The sequence below is a fragment of the Corvus kubaryi genome, unplaced genomic scaffold, assembly GCF_017639235.1.
Source record: "Corvus kubaryi isolate FWS band 111438036 unplaced genomic scaffold, C.kubaryi_AGA036_p1.0 37397, whole genome shotgun sequence".
NCBI lineage: Eukaryota > Metazoa > Chordata > Aves > Passeriformes > Corvidae > Corvus > Corvus kubaryi.
In genome coordinates, this window is record NW_024581136.1 from 2,138,395 (window position 1) to 2,159,947 (window position 21,553).

At 39.8% G+C, this 21,553-nt stretch overlaps 1 protein-coding gene across 1 annotated transcript in view; it reads left to right on the plus strand.

Moving 5' to 3' along the window:
- Nucleotides 1–21,553, plus strand: part of CLSTN2 (calsyntenin 2) — a 191,405-nt gene that overhangs the window by 88,199 nt on the left and 81,653 nt on the right. The window contains exons 2-3 of the mRNA XM_042042426.1: nt 19,367–19,562; nt 21,168–21,376. Of these exons, the coding sequence (XP_041898360.1) occupies nt 19,402–19,562; nt 21,168–21,376 (370 nt within the window). The 5' untranslated portion in view covers nt 19,367–19,401. The remainder of the gene's footprint in view (nt 1–19,366; nt 19,563–21,167; nt 21,377–21,553) is intronic.

The following is a 21,553-nucleotide window of genomic DNA, read 5'->3' on the forward strand; positions in this document are numbered from 1 at the left end:
TCCAACACCTTTAAAATGCAGTTGTGGTGTCAGTGATTTGGGTAAAATTCTCTGTTTCTCTTGTGGCTTCATTTAATTTCAAGTCATTGCTGCTGTGTTTTACTTCCTACTCTGCAAGATATTGCTGACAGTCTTTTATGGGGAATTGTTTGGGTAAATGGATTCAAAACTGCAAACTGTTCGCTAGGAGAACTTACAGAGAACCAAAAAATAAGTATCTCTCTAAGCAGAAATCTATTCTGAAAAATGAATCCAGAGTAGCTGGACTGATAAGATGCATTTACTGCTACTTTAACTGTATTTAGAGGAAAAAATTGAATCATTCTTTGAAGAAGATGATTCTCTTCTATCTGAAGAAAAACTCTCAATATATTTTATGCTGCCTTGGGTAATATTGAAGAGAACATTAAATCCATACTGGTTGGAAGCTGAAAGTTGGTTAAAAAGAAACCTTTAGAGAAATTTCTTTCCTTGAGATGTGATGTGTTTTTTTTTCTTGGAAGATCTACACCTACATACAGTCAAGAATTTTTGTGTGCTACACAGAAAAATGAGGTTTTTAATGACATTCCTACCTTAGGACCTGTTTGGTGGCTGCTCTGAGATGGAAAGCTTGGTTGGCAAGTTTCCTATAAAGTAGTTTTCATGAGTCATTAAAACGCATTCTTGCAAGAATCCTTTGAAAAAGGGAAGCCTTTCTTGGGTCTGCAGATCTGTAATGCCCAGAGGTGGGAAGTTGGTCCAAAGCAGATGTGTTGGTGTCCACCCAGCCTGTGAATTCAGTGGTGGCCTGTTAGACATAATGCAAATTCATAGCAAGTATTTAAAAATATCTGAAATATTTTTTAAGCCATAACAAGTGTTAAAAAATAAAAGAGGAGGGTAAAGGAACAGCACAAAAATTACTTTCTAAAAGAAAGTGTCATATCATTTATTTATCATTTTATATAAACTTCTTATCTTCGCAGATAGATTTTGACTGTGAATGTTATGTATGCTTTCATTTTTTTTAATTCTACATTCACATTTCCTTTCCTTTTTTTTTTGTTTTGTTTTGTGGTTTTTTTTTGGGTTTTTTTTTTGGTTTTCTGGGGTTTTTTTTAGGAGAGAACAAATAACTGGTGTTTTTATTTTCAGAGCCATAATGTGCTTGAATTCTTATTCTGAGCAGGCTAGATTTGTTGAAGGAGAAAATGAGTAATCCGAGTCTTTGAGCTGTGACTGCTTTATATCCCATGTGTTTTTTCACCCGTTTTTGCTTCTTTTATTAGCACCTTTCCCTGTTGTCAGCTCGAACAGATTGAAAAGTAATGGCGAGGTCCAGCTGTTAAGTTAATGGTGACAGAGAACAAAATCATTTTGGAGAGGCAACTAAATTCCTCTGCAATCTGATTCAGCCTTCTGGCATGGGGGACATTGTTTCTATTCAATTCAGGCTGAACTCTGTGTTTTGAATATGAAATACTGTAACAAGTCAGGCTTTGAAGAACCAGCTCACTCCTCAATTAAACTACATTGCCCCATTATTTGTATTTACGGCTTTTAAATCAGCTCCCACAAAAACTGTTGTGGAAAGAAAGCTTCACAAGGTTATAAACAACAGCAGAGGGACTTGAATAATTTAAGCAAGCTGCATGGAATAATTGGATGCCGTGCACTGTGTATGATCAGCCACTCCAGTTCTTTTCCTTGTTGCCAGTCTTTTGATTCTTTGCCTGACATCAGACAAAGGAGTAACAGATACAGAAGACTAGATAGCTGTAGTAGAGAGGAATGAGCTGACAAATCAAACACCATATCAAGCAAACTACCAAAAAACCAACAAATCAACATGTTGACTGCTTAATCTATTGAACAGAGAGTAGACTGAATTGGTCCAGTGGGAATGGTTTGTCTTTTCCTTCCTCTGTACTTTTAAACTATTTTTCTGATCCTTTTTCTCATTTGAAGGGATTTTGTTTTGTTTCTAAGGAAGAAAGGGCACTCCTCATTAAAACTTCACTTGCTAACAGGGAGTGAGGTTGCCAGGTCACTGTGATTGTCCCTCACCCAGAGGAGAGAATAATGTCTGTATCGTTCTTATCCTCTGCAAGACTGTAAGAAAGAGCAATCTTTTATGTGCTCCCATAGTTGCCATAGGACAACATATCCTTTTATGAGAGCCCTTAAAAAGGTAGCTTTGTGTAAGGACTTGGGGATTACTTCTGGCTCCTTACTTTTAGATCTTGGCTCTGACTGTAGCCATTGCATAAATGACATGAAAAGTGCTGTGTTCTGCTAACAACATGAGAGTGAATGTGTCCAGCAGAAGGCATTAGCTTAGATATTTTCACAATGCTCTGCTTTATGCAAAGTCATTTAAAGAAATTTAAACATGTCAGAATTAGAAAATGTCGTGTAGGGAAGCACTGCACTGTATTTCATTTCTCTGGTCTAGGATGACCATAAGGAATTCTTCAGACAAGCTAAGAAATTCCACAGAGCTACATAATTCATTTCACCTTTAATCGTCCTCTTGTGACTGCAAGTTTAAACATCCAACAAAAACAACTGTTTAAGAAATATAATGGCTATAACACAGCTTTTTATGATCAACCTAGATACTTCTTCAAGAGTATTTTAAAGGAAAGCCATTGTGTGAATAATGATGATGTAAAACTGGAGACATAGCTCTAATGTTTATTGTGCCTCAGCAATTTCCATTTTGAATATGCTGAAGTTTTCAGGAAAAAAAGCTTCTTTTCCTGAAGGTAAAACATGTAAAATTTGGGTGTCTCTTCTGTGGACAGAGTTGCTAACCTGACAGGTTTTTGCAGACCAGATGCTGATGTCGGTAATACCTGCACAGTACTTTTGTCTATAAAATTTTTTTCAGAGTGTCCTGAGATCCCATGTCAAGAGACTCGTGGTGCTACCTGAGGGGACAGAGAGTTCTGGGTGGTGTGGGTTCTGAATAGGCCCTACAGCAAACCTGTACCTCATTCAGGACAAGATCTTGCAATCTGCCCCTCAGGTAACCTCTCGATGGGGGTGGTGGCAAATGGCCACCTTGTATTCAGAATGTACAAGATCTTTTGATGTGCCTCACATACCCCTAGGGCTGCTAAAATTATGATAGTTAAGAGAAAATATGTATGTATATCTAGGAACTTCTAGTTCCAAATATATGTGTCTGTATTCAGGAAATCAAGATGGGCATAGAATAAACTGTGCAATTCCTGCAATGCTGTATTTCTGATAGCTTTGCTGGCTCTGACTCTTGAAAATCTGGCCTGCTTTGTTTTCCTTAAAATGGTGTGATGGCTCAGAGCTAAGCTGGATCCATGCCTTGTTCCCCAGTTCCTCTGCCAAAGATGCTTTCCAAGAGACAGGTCTCTCTAACAGCATTTAAATCTGGTGTTTAACCTAGGTGAGGTAGGACTGGGACCATAAACTGCAGGTTTCTTTAATTCCATGAGGTTTTGACAAGTCTGCATTAGTCACTGCCCTCTCTTTGCTACCAGCCTCTTACAGCATCCTGCTGGAGTCAACCCTGACTCTGCCTGACCCTCTTAAGCCTGGCTTGGTGTGGAATTACACAGATTAATTATTCTTAAATTACAAAAATAATTCTAGATTAGAATAATAATCTTTCTGGTCTCTGGTCATGCTGGGTCTGTCTGTAACCTGTGGCAGGGACACCCCTTCCTGCTGCCTCCTGCCCTGCTCTCCATCAACCACCTGTTGGCAACTGACCCCTCTGTTCTGGGGACAGGGACTTCTCTGTCACCTGGGGTTTAGTTCTCAGCCTGGGAGTTACAGGTTCATTAACCCTGTCTGAGAGCAGCAGATTCATTGATAACCTATTCACTGCTCATTCACAGACCACTCAGCTATTTCTTTGGAAGGTTTGCTTTCATCATTATTTAGTTTCTTGGTTTGCCTCATCCAGTACTGTTATTTCTAATGCAAGTCTATGTTTCATAGAATGATTTTAAAAGAGATGGAGGGAGGAACTTGTATCATTCACTTGAAATAAGTCCCTGTTTTCTGGCATCAGTAGCATTTTCAGTATAGAAACCAGAAAGCCACACTGAGTTGTAGAATATATTTATTTATATATATTTTTACAGAACAGAGTTGAAAACACAGGGAGTATCTCAGAATAATTGTTGCCAGAATATTGTCCACCTTAAGCCTGGTTTGTCATTCTGCCAATGGTGCCATTCAGCAGCAGAAATCAAACATGTGAGGGTCATTGCAACTAAATATTTTTGATCCATAGGCTGCCTGGTGGGCAGTGACCTCTTCAGAGCTTCTGCTCTGGACAGCAAGGAATTAATGGAATAATTAATATTGATTTTTCTGGCTCTACCTGTGTTTTATATGTCTGTCATCAGTTTTGTGGAAACTTTGTTGTTGTGATTTCGAATTGGTGCTTTCACTGTTTCAAATCCAGTATTACCTAAAGAATTTCTGATTCGTTTTGTTTTGGGTTTGTTTGTTTGTTTGTTTTTTTCCTTGTGATCAAAGCAGAGAGATCTCTCATTCCTGGATAGCACAATCTGTCAAACATCCTTCCAAAGCTCCTATCAGAGTAGCACTGTGGTCGTGTTTTCATATAATCCTTTCCACATCCATATTTTACTTCCATTTGCAGTCTAAGAGAATATAATTCAGGGCAGATGCTGTGGATACTGTGTGAAAACACCTGTTTATTCCTCTGTCATGGCCAATAGAATCACTTTTTGCATGTGGTTGTATCCATGTATCCTTGATTTATAGGTCACAGTACTAGTAACTAGTAACAGTAAAAATAACTTTTAAATTATGCTTTTGAGATCTCCAGTGAATTTACACAGACTCTTGCACAGTTTTTTACACTTACAGTGGATGTGCACTATTGAAACAATAAACGTTGGTGTGTTATTCACAGTGGAAAAAGGGATTAATGCTCTGGAATTCCCCCCCAAAATGCCTCATTTGCAGCCGTCACTGGGCATTATTGTGCTTATTTGGTTCACTTCCAGCTGTAAAAACAGAGAACAATTTCCTGAGGCCAGTGGAACAACGCTATGAATAAACTGATATGAGAGAGATCTAGTTCATCATCTAGTTCATCACTAAACCCACAAAAAAGTCATTATCAGTTCTTTTACCTGATTGCCTTCTACCCAGAATGTAAAACTGTGAAAGAGAAACACTGATTGTTTAATAAAACACTTGATTCTTCTTCTTCCCCCACCACCTTCTGCTGCCCTGTCCCACAAAACAAAAAACCAAAAAAATCCCCAAACAAACAAAAATCCAAACCAGACCAAAAAAAAACCCCTACAAAAAGAAAAAAGAGGGGGAAGGGATTCACTGAAATCACTGCCTAGTGCCGAGGGCAGTGGTGTAAGCAGCTCGGACACCTAAAGGTTTACACATCTATTCCACTGTGGAAAGGAAACCAGAAGAAACCATTTCAAAAGACCAAGCAAGCCTGGCACATGATTAAAGTTGTATTCACTCCATGGTGACTACACTTTCCTTTCCTGGTGTTCAGGGTTCGTCTCCTTTCGAGCCAGGAGGTTTTTGTATGTTTGGGTTTCATTAGTATTTTCCCACCTGCTCTCTGCAGTGCACGCATACTCACACACACGCTCTTCTGAGAATTCCCAGAATTCTGGAGAAGAGAGGAGAAGGAGCTGCTGCTCTGCCTGAAATGGGCCAAATGTGTTCCTTTCAGACTTCATCACACACTTGTGCCAATGCCACAACTGGGAAGCTTTTTTTACCCCATTTGCAGAATGTGGTTTGTAGATGTAAAAGTTGGCACACTGGGTAATTTGAAAATCACAACTTGTGAAAAACATTATCATCTAATTCATCAGACCTGTAATACTCAAAATTCTTCAAGGGTTACTCAGCTGCATATCCCTGTACTATTATGGCTCTTTAAGCCATAATGGTACATAATCTGCTAAGTGAGCTGTCATTGCTTAAGTAATTTTGACAGCCATAATGTTGTGATTATGGAGCAGCACTGGGAGGATGATGAGGGTGGTTGCTGGGGTTTTTGCCAGCTGAGGCTGCTTATTTTTCATTAACCACAGAACTGGTGTTAATGCATTTTTGGAGTGTTTGAAGAACTTCACTCAGATGAGACTTACCTGCTTGAGAGCACCCTGTTTCTCTGGGTTCCTTCTGGTCCCCAGGAGAGCACCCTGCCCAGAGAGCCATGCCAGGGAAACAAGTGCATGTGCAGGTGGCCTATTTATGGTTCTGAATCCCAGTTGTTCCCAGGTGTTTGCTAGGTTTTGTGAGATGGCCCCATTGTCTCATGGTGTGCAGCTCTGCCCTGCAGACAAGAGCCCTGGCACAAGCATGGCTAATTTCCAGTATTACTTCATTCCTAGGAGTTCTTAAAGCACTATTTTGTTTGTCACTCCGTTTCATTATTTTCTTTTGTGCTCAGTTTGCAACAAATCACAAGCTTTTTTAAACTGTTACATGTATAAGTTCAGCCCAGTCTTACAGAGATAAAATGTTCTAAGTATTTAATGAGAATAAAGATTCCTTGGGCTCTCGCTGACAACTGTTCGATCCCTCTGTGTTCAGATTATGCCCTTAAAGACACTTGTACAGTTATGTTATTTAGCTCAAATACGATCATGACAGCCTGGTCTTTAGTCTTTGTAACCACCTGCAATTTCCAGTGAATTCCTGAGGAGCAGCATTTACTCAATACATCTGGAAATGAGTTTTTCAGTAAACAAGGCTGCTAATGATGTGTCAGGAGAAGCGTGATCCTGGTCACTCGGTGCGAGTTGTGTGCTGCAGGGCTAAGAGGAGAGGAGACTCTCAGTGGCATTTGTGCCCTCAGAGCAAGCTGGGGTGACCTGGAGTGAAATAACCCAATCAGTACAGATAGCACAGCCATTATTGATCATCCTAGAAGACAGCTTTGCACCATATTCACTGAGAGAAAATACCACTTTTTAAATGAAATCAGAATGTTCAAAAATATATGGAATAAAAGCTAATAGAGAAGCTGCTTTCAGCCTTGACAAGCAGTTACTCAGTTCCTCCTTCCAAAAACACATTTGTTACCCAAAAATTCAGGTCTGTAAATGGCTGTTCTAAAAACTTTGTCGACACAGTGCTTGCTTCCCAGGGCTAGAGCTGAGCATTCACAAAGGAGTTCTGCCATAGCCAAATGCTGTTTGACCACTTGTGAAAGTATAAATGCAAATGCCATAAACGTTGTTGAGTGGTAACCACAAAACTGGCTTTGAATTAACTTTACATCTTGATAAAATACTTTGTGTTTCCTACTAGATATATTCAAATTAATATTATAATTTACTTCAGAAACTGCAAATATAATTTGTTTCTTTACGCTGCTGCGGAACAGTTAAATAGAAACTACAGAGATATTTATTTGCACTTTCCAAATCACTGGAATGATTTATTATTGTGGAATTTACATGGTGTTACTTTTTTATTGCTTTATATTGCACATGTTTGGTTTTAATAGTTGCATCCTTCATTCCATTAATTTCAGATTAAAAATTAAATTGCAACTGAAGTTCAGCCATAGCTCCTAAAGCATAAAAAATAAGCTTTGGTCTTCACTTTCTAGAATGAAAGTGGGGGTGGAATACAGACTAAGTAGAAAAAAAATCTCTTAGCAAGAACTGTGATGTTACTCATAACAGCTGCTGGTAACTGTGAGATCTGTGTTCATTTCTGTACTACAACCTTTAGTTTTATTACACTTTGGTTTCCCAAGGTTAATTTAGCCTTTAGCAATTACGGATTTTAGCAGCACTCAGCAAGGGTTTCCTTTTGCCATTGATATCAATGCAAAATTTGTAAATAATCTGTAAGACCCAGGCTGTACTTTTAACTTCAGCTCTGTTTTCAGATAGTCTTTTTTTTTTTTTTAATGTGGTATCTCATTTGCTCAAAAAACTGATACAGAACTGTTCAGAACTTGGGAGTTCAAATTTTAAAACATTAAAAGGGTTTGCTATGCAAAGACTTATGTCTATACTTAAATCCAGACCTCTCAAAACTCCCACAGAAGTCTTAACTCTTAGGGATGCAAAATATGCCAAAAGAAAGAAAGATTTTAAGTAATTTAAAGGAATAGGTCATAAATTTGCAGATATTTCAATGTAGAGATGAAACTGAAATATGTATCCACAACATGGTTTGTGTCGTGTCCACTTCAGTCCACTTCTAGAGTTTTTGTCATTCCCTCAGGACTTCAGTTTTGCACTTGCAGCAGGGACTTACTCAAAGGCTGAACTGAGGCAGGTGATGAGGGAACAATGACCCTGTTACATCCCCTGACACTGAAATGTTTGCAAGACCACACATGCTTTGAGGACAACAAATCCAGGGATTAGAAATTCCTAGAAAGTCCAAATTCACATAAAGTAGGAACTAAATCTGATGCTGAACTCCCAGGCCCACTGCAGCCTGTGACAAGTGCTACGTGTTTTCAGGACTGGCACCCCCAGTTTCTGACATGTGAGGAAACAAGGAAGAGTAATTTTTCTAAAAGTCACAAGCACCTCTCAGACTAACACAGCCAGAAGTGGGCAGCAGACGTGGAGTAGAAGTCAAAGAGAAAGAGCAAAGTCATTAAATATTTGTAGTGGAGCTGGCAAAAATATGGTTTATCAAAAATATAATTGTACTGAAGTAGAAGCACTTTGTGGATTTTTTGATATTACTGCCATTTCTGCAGTGGTGAGGGGGTTTTTGAGAGGACTGAACTTTCTCTAAAAACAACTATTTTGACACATCTCAGTTTCATGAAAAGTTTCAAATAGTTTTTAATTTCACATTGGGGAAAAAAAGCTAACACCATCTTCAAAGCTGCTGAACAACACCATTTCTGTCGTCTGTGGAGCTACTGCTCAAGAGGGCAAGAAATAGGATAACATCTAGGAGATATAGCAAATAAATAGGGTTTTTCAGTGGGTTAGATGATAAAAAGCACAAAAAAAAAAGGCATGTTGAGATCACTATGGGTTTGAATTTACAGTTTAGAAAGCAAAGCTCTTTGCATTGCTGAATAATTAATATGAGTAAGATATCCCAGTGTAAAATCTTAGAAGGGACAGAGCCCCTGTTTTTACAATGGAGTTCTTAATGGCTGTCCTGTATCTTTAGTCTGAATACAGCTGCAGTTCATATATCCATTAGAGTTATTTTCATGTCAGTGAGAGTATAAAAACCTTAATCTAAGTTTCCATATAGGAAAAGTTACTTTGTGCTAGTACTGACCATACCATTCCATGAAAGAGCTGTGTCTTTGCTCAGTCAGAGATTTCCTGGAGCACAATCCTCCCTGCCATTATAAGTACTGTGCCATGGGTCTGTGCTTCTGGAATTGCTTTGGTGGCTGGAGTCCCATGAATCATGGAATGTATCAGGACCTGTTAAGGTTGGCAGTCCTGCCTTGAGAAACAAGGATCTTACTAAACTCTGAGTAGGAGTTCGTCACAGTCTCAGAAAAATCTGGGGTTTTGCAGTTCTTAAGCATTTGTGCTGCTATTAGGAGAATGAAAAGCTGGGAATAAGGAGCGAAATATCAAGTAGGAGTTGCCCAAGGGCAGCTGGAAGTACTGAGGTAGTCAGCTCACACAGCTCAGGTTCTCACACCTCTCATGTGTCAAATACTAAGCCTGAGCAGGTGAAGGCAGTTCAACACAAAGTTGTGCTGGGGAGTCTTGGATTGCTGTGTCTGAAAGCAGGCATTCTCCTAAACTGCCTGTGAGTGACATAGCACTGCAAGCCTTTTCTGCATAAAAACACAGACATTTGCTGTCTGCCTGAGCTCTGGTCAGTGGCTGGAGCTGTCTTGTGGGTTGTTGGGCTGGTGAGGAGCAACCTTGGGCTTAAGACCAGCACAATATAAAAAGGCACTGACATTTCTCTTTATAAAGGTGTGGTAGGAAATATTAAACTAAACAGAACAAAAGAGGAGGAGACTGTGAGGCTCAGAGGAATAGGATGAACAGAATATATTTTTTTAGAAATAGAAAAAGCAACTCTATGTGTCCAAACAAATTAGAGTACGGCTGATCTTTTAGGGAGATGTGCATTTACTTTTTCTTTTGATGAATTTTGTTATCTTTGCTATGTGATTTCCATTCTGATAAAAAGCCAGATGCTGTAATTTTGACTGTTTCTTTTCATTTGAGAGGATGCTTTGTAGCAGAAGCATTTGTGTCCAAAGTAACTCATCCTGTCTAGAGATCCAGTCCAAATTATGACTTTACATCAGGAGCTGAGTATTTCAGATTGTTTAAAGACAGGCAAGTGGAAGTAAAAACAAATGAAAAAAAGCCATGATCAGGAGGAACCATATGGTACTCTTGTAACACTCAGTGCTCTACTTTGCTGCGTGTCTGCAGGATGCACAGACTAATCCCTTGTGTCCAGGCTCCATGCCAAGATTAATGTTCCTAAATTTTTTATTTAATCCACTTCTGTAAGAAGAGGCCACAGCAGAGTAAATAGCTGAGTGAAAACTTGAGGATGTGTGAGCACTTTATCCCTTTCCTAACCTCTCACTCAAAGCCTTGCCTCTCACGTGTGTTCTTCTGGGCAAAAGGTGGAAGAGTTCTGAGACACCTAATGCATCTCTGACATTTTACTGTGTGTGTAAGCAAGAGTTTAGGAGCCGCTGAAAAGTTCCAAAGTGCATACTCTCCCTTTGAACTCATTTCATGGGCTGCTAATGCCATGGAAGCTCCACAATTATTCAAAGGCATAATATTGGAACTATTTTATGGTTGTTATTTTTGCAGGACATCCCTAGCTCCTAATACTTTCCTCTTTGGTTTGCATGGTTGAGTCTGCTGTTTAAATTATGTGCTAGCCAGTCCAAAGTTCCTGGTTTAGCTCTCAAGTTAGAGCTAGTTCATGCCTTTGATTCAAAAGAAACAGAAAAACTGATTGATCATTCACTGTGTGCTTTGAATTAGCTAACTATGCCCCAAAACAATGCCTTTAAAATTATTCAGGGAAATAATCATTTTAATAAATTCAACATTTTCCAAGCTGCCTTCTCAGAAATTGTCTGCCTTGATATAGGGCTCAAGGGAAAGTAGTTTAATTAAAAAGTAAGGTTTTCTGTCAGTCTGCCGAGTCCTCTGCAGACTAAACAGCTGCTGATTTTCTACTCTGAGTGTGACATGGTGATGTTCATTTTCTTATTTATCTCTGTGTATCTCACAAGGGAGCCAAATCTAGCAGGTCGTGTTGGAGCACGTATCCTGCTGCAGGAAATATTTTTGTTAGGTTTGCTTGCAGGACTGAAGGAACTCTGTAAGCAATATATATTTGCTAGCCAACATTCCTAATTCTAGGTCTCTATTTCATTTGAAGATCTTAGGAACATTATACATCATTAGCTACTTTCACATATTTTATTAGCATTTGTTCTTTAACTGCTCAGTAATACTTAGTGGCAGGAAATTATTGCAAGCATAGTAATAACCTTTTTAATTTTATGTGCAGACCTAGGTCACTCTTTTAGAAATAGGTCCACTTTTTTTTTTAAAGGATATACACAGTAAATTGGGTCAGGGCCTCATAAGGCAAGTTATCTCCTGTTTGTCTCAGTGTAGACCTCACTAATCTAGAGGTGAAATAGCTTCGTGACCCATCTCTCAGACACGAACATGGAATTAGGGCAGTGGGAGCATCTGGGCCTCTATTTCCTGGAAGAGAAGTGTCTGAAGCAAAGTGTGGTGTTTGATCTGCTGCAGCAGCAGGAAAGCTGCAGTTAAAATAGCAAACATTGCAGCCTCAAGTGAGCACTACCCAAAGAATGCAGGCTATGTGTGAAGAAAACGACCCAGAGGTGTTTGTGATTGTTATTGACACCTGTGAAAAAGTAGAGCAGAAAATGACCCAGTTGGGAGCTGTGTCATTATGCTTCACTTGGCTCCTGGAGGATAAAGTTCCTTTTATTAATGTGCTTTTTCCACAGGCTTAATTACATGGTTGCAGGATTAATTTTTCAAATAGTTTATTATAATGTGGTATTCTAAAAAATGCCAAGGCAAATATTTCTTAGGGATACTCATGTAACTCTTGAAGAGACTGTACTGTGCCCTACAGCACTGTAACTAAATGGAACAGCTGTTCCTGTGTGCTGAGTGCATGGTTGTGTGACACCGGATGCACTCCTGAATCCATGGGATACTTCCAAACACGACACTTGAGGCTGACAAAAGCCTTCCATTGGTGCAGGTGGGCGTGGAGCTCCACACATTGATTATAAAACTATACTTTTTTGGTACTGTTCTTAAAATCACACTTTCTTGCTTTTTTTTTTTCTCTTGAATCTTGCAGATTTCAGAAAGAATAAAAGATTAAGAAGTGTTTGAAATTATTTGCAATAGAGTGTTAATTTGGTAAGGGTTTGATTGCTGGGAGGAAGGAATAACAATATTTTATATTTCTATAGAAGGTGTTTGCGAAAGGCACAGTCAGTAGTTAATTAAGCACATCTTTATGTGCACAAACATTTATCTCCTTGTTACTTATTTTTCTAATCCACCTCAGTGTTTATTGCAGTTTTCAGATAAACATCTATCAGTTCTCCCTCATTTGAGGTGGAGTGCAGACCTGAGTGGGACGTGTTGTGCATCTCAGCAATGGGGGATTCCAACAGAGCAGTGTGGTCAGATATCTCACTAGAATCACAGTTTGTCCAGAAAAATCACACTTTTTAAGCAAGATTTACGTAAACAAAATTGTAGAGTAGGGAAACTTATTGTGGAGCCAGGAGGAAACCCAGATATCACTGCTGCTTTTATGCTGCCCACAGAAGTATCTTTTTATCCTGAGCAATTGGTCCCTTCTTCAGTGGAAGGATGAAGCCTGGTTCATTTGATGTGAGCTTATGGCAACAATGAATTACTTGAAGTGCAAGTGCAGTTTCCCCCTCTTCCAGTTTCAAATCCATGGAACAGGAAGGGTAGCAGTGGATTTATGCTCTTGCTTTGCAGAGCGTGTTGCCCATAAAATTAGATATGAGGAAATAATAAATTTTGGTGTTATGTTAAGGCATGAATACCTCCCTCTGTTCATGATTTCAGTATTGCTTCCTGGAATTTAGTATTTCAGTATGAGTTTAATAGCATGGACTTAACTGAGCTGGAAAAGCATATGCAGTAGTTACTACCTTATTTTTTTTTCCCTATCCTTACAGATATTTTACATTTCTAATTATTATTTTGTCTCCCTTTCCCAAAAAACTGCCCTTTCCTCCTTCAAAACATAACCTTCTGCATTCTGTAATTATTTAAACAGTAGCTACAGCCTGTGATAGAAAAACTCGTCAAAGCTGTAAACCTTCCCAGTGAGAGTCACTCAAAAGGTCACCAGCTCTGCACTGTAGGAGGTATTTGCAGGATTCCAGCAGAGAAACTTGTATACAGCTGTTATTGTGGAAGGCTGGATTAAAAAAAACCCAGAGAAACAGCAACCCCTAAAAAAGTTATTGGTAAATCTGACATTGACAGCATGCCGTGGTTCAGTGCTGTGTTTCTGAGAAAACAGCAAATTGAGCAGTGTCCCAGCTGTGGTGCTTATTTTCAGGTGTCCATCCAACTGCCAGGAGAGATCTTTGCTGATAAATTTTCCAAGAACAGCATGCCTTTGTTTGGATTTCCATCCACATGTAAAGCCTTAAAGATTCAAATTTGATTCATACTGACAGTACTTCAATTTTGTTGACAAACTTTTAGTTAGAACAAGAGGAAAGTCACGCCACAAGCAAATCCACATGTTACATAAAATTCTTGGAAGCCTACTGGTGGCATGTAGTACACGAAGAAGATTCATTAGTGTGGTGGCTGTCAGATACCTCTGACTTGATGGATCCATGGAGCTGAATTAAGTTCTTGAAAGACACGCCTAAGGAAAAAGCAGTGTTACTGTCATTTGTGTGCAAAGCTTTAGAGGTCACTGTAACACCTTGATCGTGGCATTTCTGTCTGTCCTTTGAATCAAAACTTGATACGCATCTGTCCTGAGCAGGGGTTTTGCCTCCTTCAAGGTGGGACTGGATTTGCCATGTGGTCCTGGGGCTTTGATTCTTAGGCACTTTGGGATCTTCCAGGGACTCTGTGCTTACCTCAGGAAGTATAAAACGGCAACCTTAATTTTAAATGAAGGATTATCTATGTTGATTTGCATGTCAGAGAAAAACACACATGGAAGTGTAATAAAAGGCTAGAGAGTAATAAAATTAGAACAGGATAGGAGTGTAAAGGAGTGATTTTGTCAGCAGCAAACTAATGAAGCCTGCTTTCCTAGACGTTTGAGCTTCACGTTTGATTTACTGCTACTGAAAAGGTACAAGATAGAATTGCAGCTTTTCTTCTTGTTGAGCTTTTAGAACACTTTCGTGTGTTCTGTTTGCTGTTCAGTGAGATGTGACCTCTTTGTCACCCCTATGCTTTTTCTGTAGCATCTCTGCATTGTGGAGCTGCATCATTTCATAGCACTTGAGGGAAACAATCTCTTTAAAATGTAGTTGAAGTTAACGAATGGTTTCAGGAACGAATGCATGTGAGTACATCGCCACCCAGATGTGTTCTGGACACGACATTGTAAGCTCTGTTCCGTAAGGAATCATGGGATTGCCTAAGCATGCAATTATCACTAAGGTTGGAACGACCTTGAAAATCATTGAGCCCAGCATTAACCCAGCACTTCCAAGCCCATCACTAACCCACATCCCTGAGTGCCACGTTTCCATGTCTTTTGAATACCTCCAGGGATGGTGATGCCACCACTGGCCTGGGCAGCCTGTGCCAGTGCCTGACCCACACTTCTGGTGGGAACATTTTTCCTAACATCCAATCTAAACCTGCCCTGGTGCAACTTGAGGCCGTTTACTTTGCCCTATCACTTTTTACCTTGGAGAAGAGACTGACTGCCATCCCACTACAGCCTCCTCTCAGGGAGAATTAGAGAGCAATGACGTCTCCCGCGATCCTCCTTTTCTGCAGGCTGAGCCCCCCCAGCTCCGTCAGCTGCTCCTCATCAGACTCGTGCTCCGGACCCTTCCCCAGCTCCACTCCCCTCTCTGGGGAATGTCTTTCTTGCAGTGGGGGACCCAGAACTGGGCACAGTATTTGATGTGTGGCCTCACCAGTGCTGAGTACAGGGGGACGATCACTGCCCTGGTCCTATTGGCCACACCATTGCTGACACAAGCCAAGTGCCTTTTGGGCCACCTGGGCACAGCCGGGTCCTGTTTAGCCACTGTTGACTGGCACCCCCAGGTCCTTTTCTGCTGGGCACTTTCCGGCCACTCTGCCCCAGCTTGGAGCACTGCAGGGTTGTGGTGGCCCAGCACTTGACCTTGCTGAACCTCAGCCAACCAAGTGAAACAGCATTTGGTGATTCCTGATTCACATACAACTGCTGCCTTTTTTTAACTATTGATGACGGTGATGAAATATTAGAGATCCCAGCTTTCCATCTGAAGTCTTCAGTATTCTTGGTGTAGTGAGGGCTGAGGAAGTAGCAAAGGGAGCTGTGAAAGGCCAAATAAGCATGCAGTGTTTTCTAATAACGTCTGAAATTGATTTCAAGTGAGTGAGGCTGTGTAGTTATTAAAGAAGTAACATTGAGGATTATTATTTCTATGAATTTGGTGTTTCATATAAAAGGCAGTAATTTGTAATACAGTTTTATTGATTAAGGATTATAATCACTAAATTTTGCATGTAAATGTAACTGAATGTGAAACATTGTCTTTATCAATTTCCAAACAGTGGATAAATTTGTTGGTTATGTTTCAGAAATTATGAACCATCAGTAGCTTTTTTTCAGGCTATTGCAATTTTTACAGAGAAAATTATATCCTTATTATCCCTGCAGTAGTAACAAATGGATCTCTACCAAGGCTTTCAAAATTACAAGAATGTAAACTTCAAAATTAATAGGTGCTTATGGCTAATGCTAGTCTGAATGATTTGAAGAAAAAACGTGTCCAGAGTTTAGTTAAAATATGCATTAAAGTGAAACTCTCAGCAGAGTTCAACTGGAAGCCTGCAGGATGTGCATCCTGGCCTGGGAGAAGAGATATTTTCCCCTCTGCCCTGGAAGTTGCTATAGCATCTCATGAATGTGCTTCTACCTTTGCATGGTGTCACCATCTTATCCTTTTTTTAGCAATTCAGTGCTCCTACTGCTTCCATGGTCACAAAATCCTATATCCACCTGCTCCCCAACCCATTCAAATGAAATGAAGAAAAAAGCACAGAATTTTGCTGGGTTGTCTGTTGGGAGAAAAACAATGTCCCGATTTGTACTCTCATCATTTCAGCCTTGCAAAGGAGAAGGGGGGAAGGTGGTGCCAAGGTCCTGCAGCTTCAGTGGTGAGTCTGAGTAGGAGAGAAACTCTGTCTCCTTTTCCTCCAATGAGTTACAAAACCATGCTTACCTAAGCTTGGCACAATTCCCATTGGCATCATGTAGGTCTGAGGTTAGCTCAGCTGGGTTGAAATAAAGTCCTGTAGCTCTATTTATTAATGAGAAATAGTATCTGTTACATTTTAAAGACACTATTTGTAATGGTTAGTAATAGTCGTTCCATATATCTGTCAATGGGTGTGTGTCTGGCAGTGGACCTTACTTAATTTTCTGCTTTGTTACAGCTCTTACAACTCTGTTATCATTTCTACTTGCAATACAGCTCTTAAGACACCTTTTAAAAAACATGATCCTATACATTTTAATTTTCCACAGTGTTAACTAATTTCTTTGGAAACAGCAGTAGAGCCCTTTTTTTGAAAAAAATTCTTATCCAGTTTTTAAAAACATTTGCAGTTGTTTTCATATAAGTAGGTTTCTGTAGCCACATTCTGGAAGTCAGTGTGGGGTTTTTTGGTGTGTGTTTACAAATATCTCACCGTATCCAGGCAGCTGTCATTATTTTATCTTTGGCAAATGGGAATATGGAGACAAAATTAGTTATATTCAAAGCTGGAGCATCTCGCATAGGAGCGGGATATAGAGACTTCTAAAATATGTGATGAGAACTAATTGGAACATGTGCTGCTTCTATGATTGCTTTGCATTAGGGCTCTGCCTCTGGAGAGGAAAAAATGATAAATATTTAGATAAGGGCTGAGAGAACTTTTTTCTGCCCAGAGCTATTTCTGTTTTTTAAGAACGGTAGCTTGGATGTCTGCAAATGCTGTATGGTTTGCAATCAAACAGTGGATCAATAAAATAATAAACACAAACCACAGAAGTTAGGATTTCTGTTGATGGATTGTGCATCTCAGGAAACCTTCATTAAGAAACTATGAAGGCCAGTCTTCACAGAACATAACAAACAGTATTTTCCATTAGACTTCCCATGTTTGCACTGGCTTATTTTGTATTCAATTAAAATAACACTGAAATCCACAATATCATTTTAGATGAATGTTTTGTTTTGTTTTGAAGTTACAAGGAAATTAGAATAATTTTTATCAAAGGTTGTGTTTGACAGCAGTGGGATACAAACTCAGTGAACAGTGCCCATGGTTAAAGCTGAACAAGCTGCATCACTTCAGCCTTCTCTTAATCTCATGCTTTGGTCCCTGTGCACAGTTCATTACCATTGTGCAGCCTGCTTTTATGGATGTGCAAAGTGTTAGTCTTTTTCAAAATCTGATTCTCGGGGTAAAGTCCATGGCTTCTTCTGTAGCCCAAATATCTGAGTTCATTGAGGGTGAACAGCGGAGTGATTGGAAAAGAGCACAGCTTTGTCCTGGGAAACTCCATGGCCCTTTCACACCCCTGGAGGGAGGGGGTGCAGCAGGAAAATGTCCAAGCAAATGCTTTTTGGACGTTTTCAGAGCCTCATAATTACCAAAACAACTGTGTGCTGATCCTATAAAGACATTTGTAGGATTGATTGCAATTTTCAAGTGTGGGATTTGTCTGCCTAAATGCCAGTGGATGTAGCTGAGCAAAGCTTCAGCTCCTGTGGTCATAAAGGGAAGCCGGTGTGATGATAGTTGAGGGAATATTCTAAAAATCCTGCGTTTCTACCTCAGTGTACCTAATCCCCACCCTCCCTGCACATGCACCCTTGCCATTTTTTATTTTTCACACATAATAGGAATTATGAGCCTCAGCACTTTTTATAAACTCACTGTCTGCTCTCTTTTGCAAAAATAAACAATATGTTGTAATAGAGAAAGAGGAGCCAGGCCTGAATTAGAGGTCATAGATTCAGAGTTAATTTAGAATTTGGCACTCGGCTCAGCTATGATTGGCAAGGAGATTTCCAAAAGGCTGCAAGTGTAAATTGGAAATAAATGGAAAAGGATTATGTGAGTGGGAGACCGCTTTGAATCTATAATGCGTGTCCCGAGACTGACTTGCTCATAAAAGAGCATGTGTTTAATGTGTCATAAAAATATTTAAGTCACATTGGTCTTTGTATAAATATTTCATTTTTAAAGTTGGATTCTGGAATGGTTAAAAATGAACTCGGTGTGCATCCTTGCTATCAGTATGATGGATAAAAAAAGGAACACCAGAAACTGTGTCTTTTTTCCCTTTCCAGACTCATATTCTCACAAGATTCTTTATGTTGTCTTTTGTGACCAAATCAATTTTTTTTAGTCCTTGCTATATCATCTGTTTTGGTCTATAGTACTCCTCTGAGAGATGCTATGGATCTATTATATTAGGAAACAGTTTGGAGGCAGAGTGAGCTACTGCCAAGAAGGCATTCATGTATGAGAGTGTGAATGTGGGTGGGTGACTGAGATGTCCAAAAGGGACACTCATCTGTGTTCCTTCAACTACTTCTGTTCCAAAGATGATGTATGTCTGTAAATAAAGCAGGATGTATTTTGAATGTGCCCATGTTCTGCACCATTAGATTTTCCACTGTTGGGAAACTAAACTGCAAGAATCTGCACATCTGCTACCACCTGGCAGCTCAAGTGGCTCAAGGAACAACAGCAGTTAAAAAAAGACCACCTCTGAAGTATTATCTATTTTTCTTTTTGCTATTTTCTTTAAATAAATACAGTCTCTTAATTCAGCTCAAAAATAACTTAGCATAGCATTGCTGTTGGTACCATATGGGATGGCCTCTGGGGCTTTCAGAAACCATTTAGTACTGACAGAGGAAGAGGGAGGTGTGTGCCTGGAGCTGCACTCAGTGCATCCCACTGCACAAGCACCTGCTTAATGGCCCTTTTGGATGCATAACGACCTGCTGCCTGAGTCTGTATGTCCCCCCTCTGTAACAGCAGGTGAAATACAAATGAACTTTGTAGGTGTCACTCCAGTGCATAAGACTTAGACCCCCCCAGTTATGATTGCTTTGTGCTGTTCCTCACAGGTGAAATATGTGCTTTTAAAATCCATGGGCAAGAAATGCCCTTCGAGGCTGTTGTGCTGAACAAGACATCTGGAGAAGGTCGGCTTCGAGCAAAGAGTCCGATTGACTGTGAACTGCAGAAGGAATACACATTCATCATCCAGGCCTATGACTGTGGATCGGGACCAGGTGGAACAAACTGGAAGAAATCTCACAAGTAGGTGAAAATGAGGAGAAATATTTTTTTGCTTTGGCATACATTCACTCTACATTATATTATTGTCAGGTAGAAAGCAAATAAGATGAACCATTGTTGCAATATTCTACCCATTTTTTCATTCCTTTTTCCTATTAGAAAATATATTCCTTTTTGTTTGCTTCAGTTAAAGCTTTTGACAGGATCCCTGTTCAACTGGGTAAATGCATCTCAGTTTTGGTTTATATTTTCCATTCTTGCTTTCACGTTGAATACATCCAGGTCATAGAAGCTGGCTTTCAATTGATAGTCACAATTTTTAAATAGGTTTTCTCTCTGTTCATCTCATTTCAAATGGTAAGAAAAGAGGAATCATCCCATTTTTTTAGTATATTTATGTCACATGCTGAGTAGTGTCACATTTGAACAGAGAGTCTCTGACCTCAGCTTTTGGACAGCGAGTCTCAGAGGAACTAAAATCCTCTGAAGAGGAGTCTATTGAAGGTCAGAAGGTGGTACTTTTTACCATGAAGCCAATTCCCTGCATAAGCTTAGGTGGTACAGTGCCTTTTTTCCCTTTAAATTCATGAAACTAAGCTCCAGACTATTTGTCATTAAAGATGAATTTAACTCGCGTAGATGTGTAAGTGCTCTACAAATTGTTCGTTTTGCTGAGAGCCATTATAAGAAATGATTTATAGTAATCATTCTTCCTTTTGCTCACCCAGGACACATGACAATTAAAGATTTAATTAGGTCTATAATGCATGCTGAAGTTTTCAGGATATTTAAAAAGAATACAGATTTAGGAGGAAGCCTGCAATAGCAGATAACCATCAAATCACAGAAACAGGTTTTGCTTCACAATACCAAATTTTAGTACGTTCCCCCCTCTCCTGTCAGTAACAATCTGGTAGAAACCCACTTGTGGAAAATTTTAGTTTAATCTTGACTAAATGAAATGTGGCCCACTGCCACCAGACTTTGTCTGGTAGCACACACACACAGAGCCACGCTGTCTGGGGTCCCAACGTTTACTGTGGCTCTGCCATTGCTCTAGAACATCCCTTCTGTGTCCCTCTGTTCCCCTGCCTATCAAACCAAACAGCAAGCAAATCCTTCCAAAAGCAAGGCCTTTAGAGTTTGCTCACTAAGGGCCTTGATGGGTTGTATGTACAGTGTTGTAACTAATTGAAGGATTAGATAATTATCATCAGCAGAAGGTGAGAGCCTTATGTAATATGGAAGAATGTTTGTAAACTGATCATTTTTAGGTGCATGTGTAAGACTACTGTGTTTTTTTTTCCTCTCTCTTTGCTTATTTTACCCTGTAATGATATCACTGGCTTTCTGCTGGGGTTCAGTTTTAGGGGCAGATTTTAAAAGGGAGCACTGTGAAACCCTCTCCCTATAAGCCAGGATAATAGACTTTTACCTAGTGCCATATTAAGATACTAAATTAGGCAAATTAAACATAAAAACTCAGTAATATCTCATTTTAATAGGGGCTTATATAGTCTTCTAGATATGTTTTGTTAGTCTTTTCAAGTGTTTTAAAAAGAAACTGTTAGTGAGGTGTCACGATAAACTAATTTTTCTTTTTGATCTTTTGTGTGCCTATTTTAGGGCAGTGGTCCATATCCAGGTAAAGGATGTCAATGAGTTCTCCCCAGCATTCAAGGAGAGCGTGTACAAGGCCACTGTGACAGAGGGGAAGATCTATGACAGCATCCTGCAGGTGGAAGCCATAGACGAGGACTGCTCCCCCCAGTACAGCCAGATCTGCAATTACGAGATTGTCACAGCAGATGTGCCCTTTGCCATCGACAGGAACGGTGAGTGCTGGCACAGCAGGGCTGTCTGCAGGGGTGTCAGTGCCTGTTGGGACGAGCTGATCACCTGGCTGGAGAGTGAACTCCAGAGAGAAATCCTGTTCTCATCTCTGAGAACAGAGGAATCCTTATACTGAGGAATTCCATCCCTTTTGTCTTAGACTGGGGCAGACAGTGATG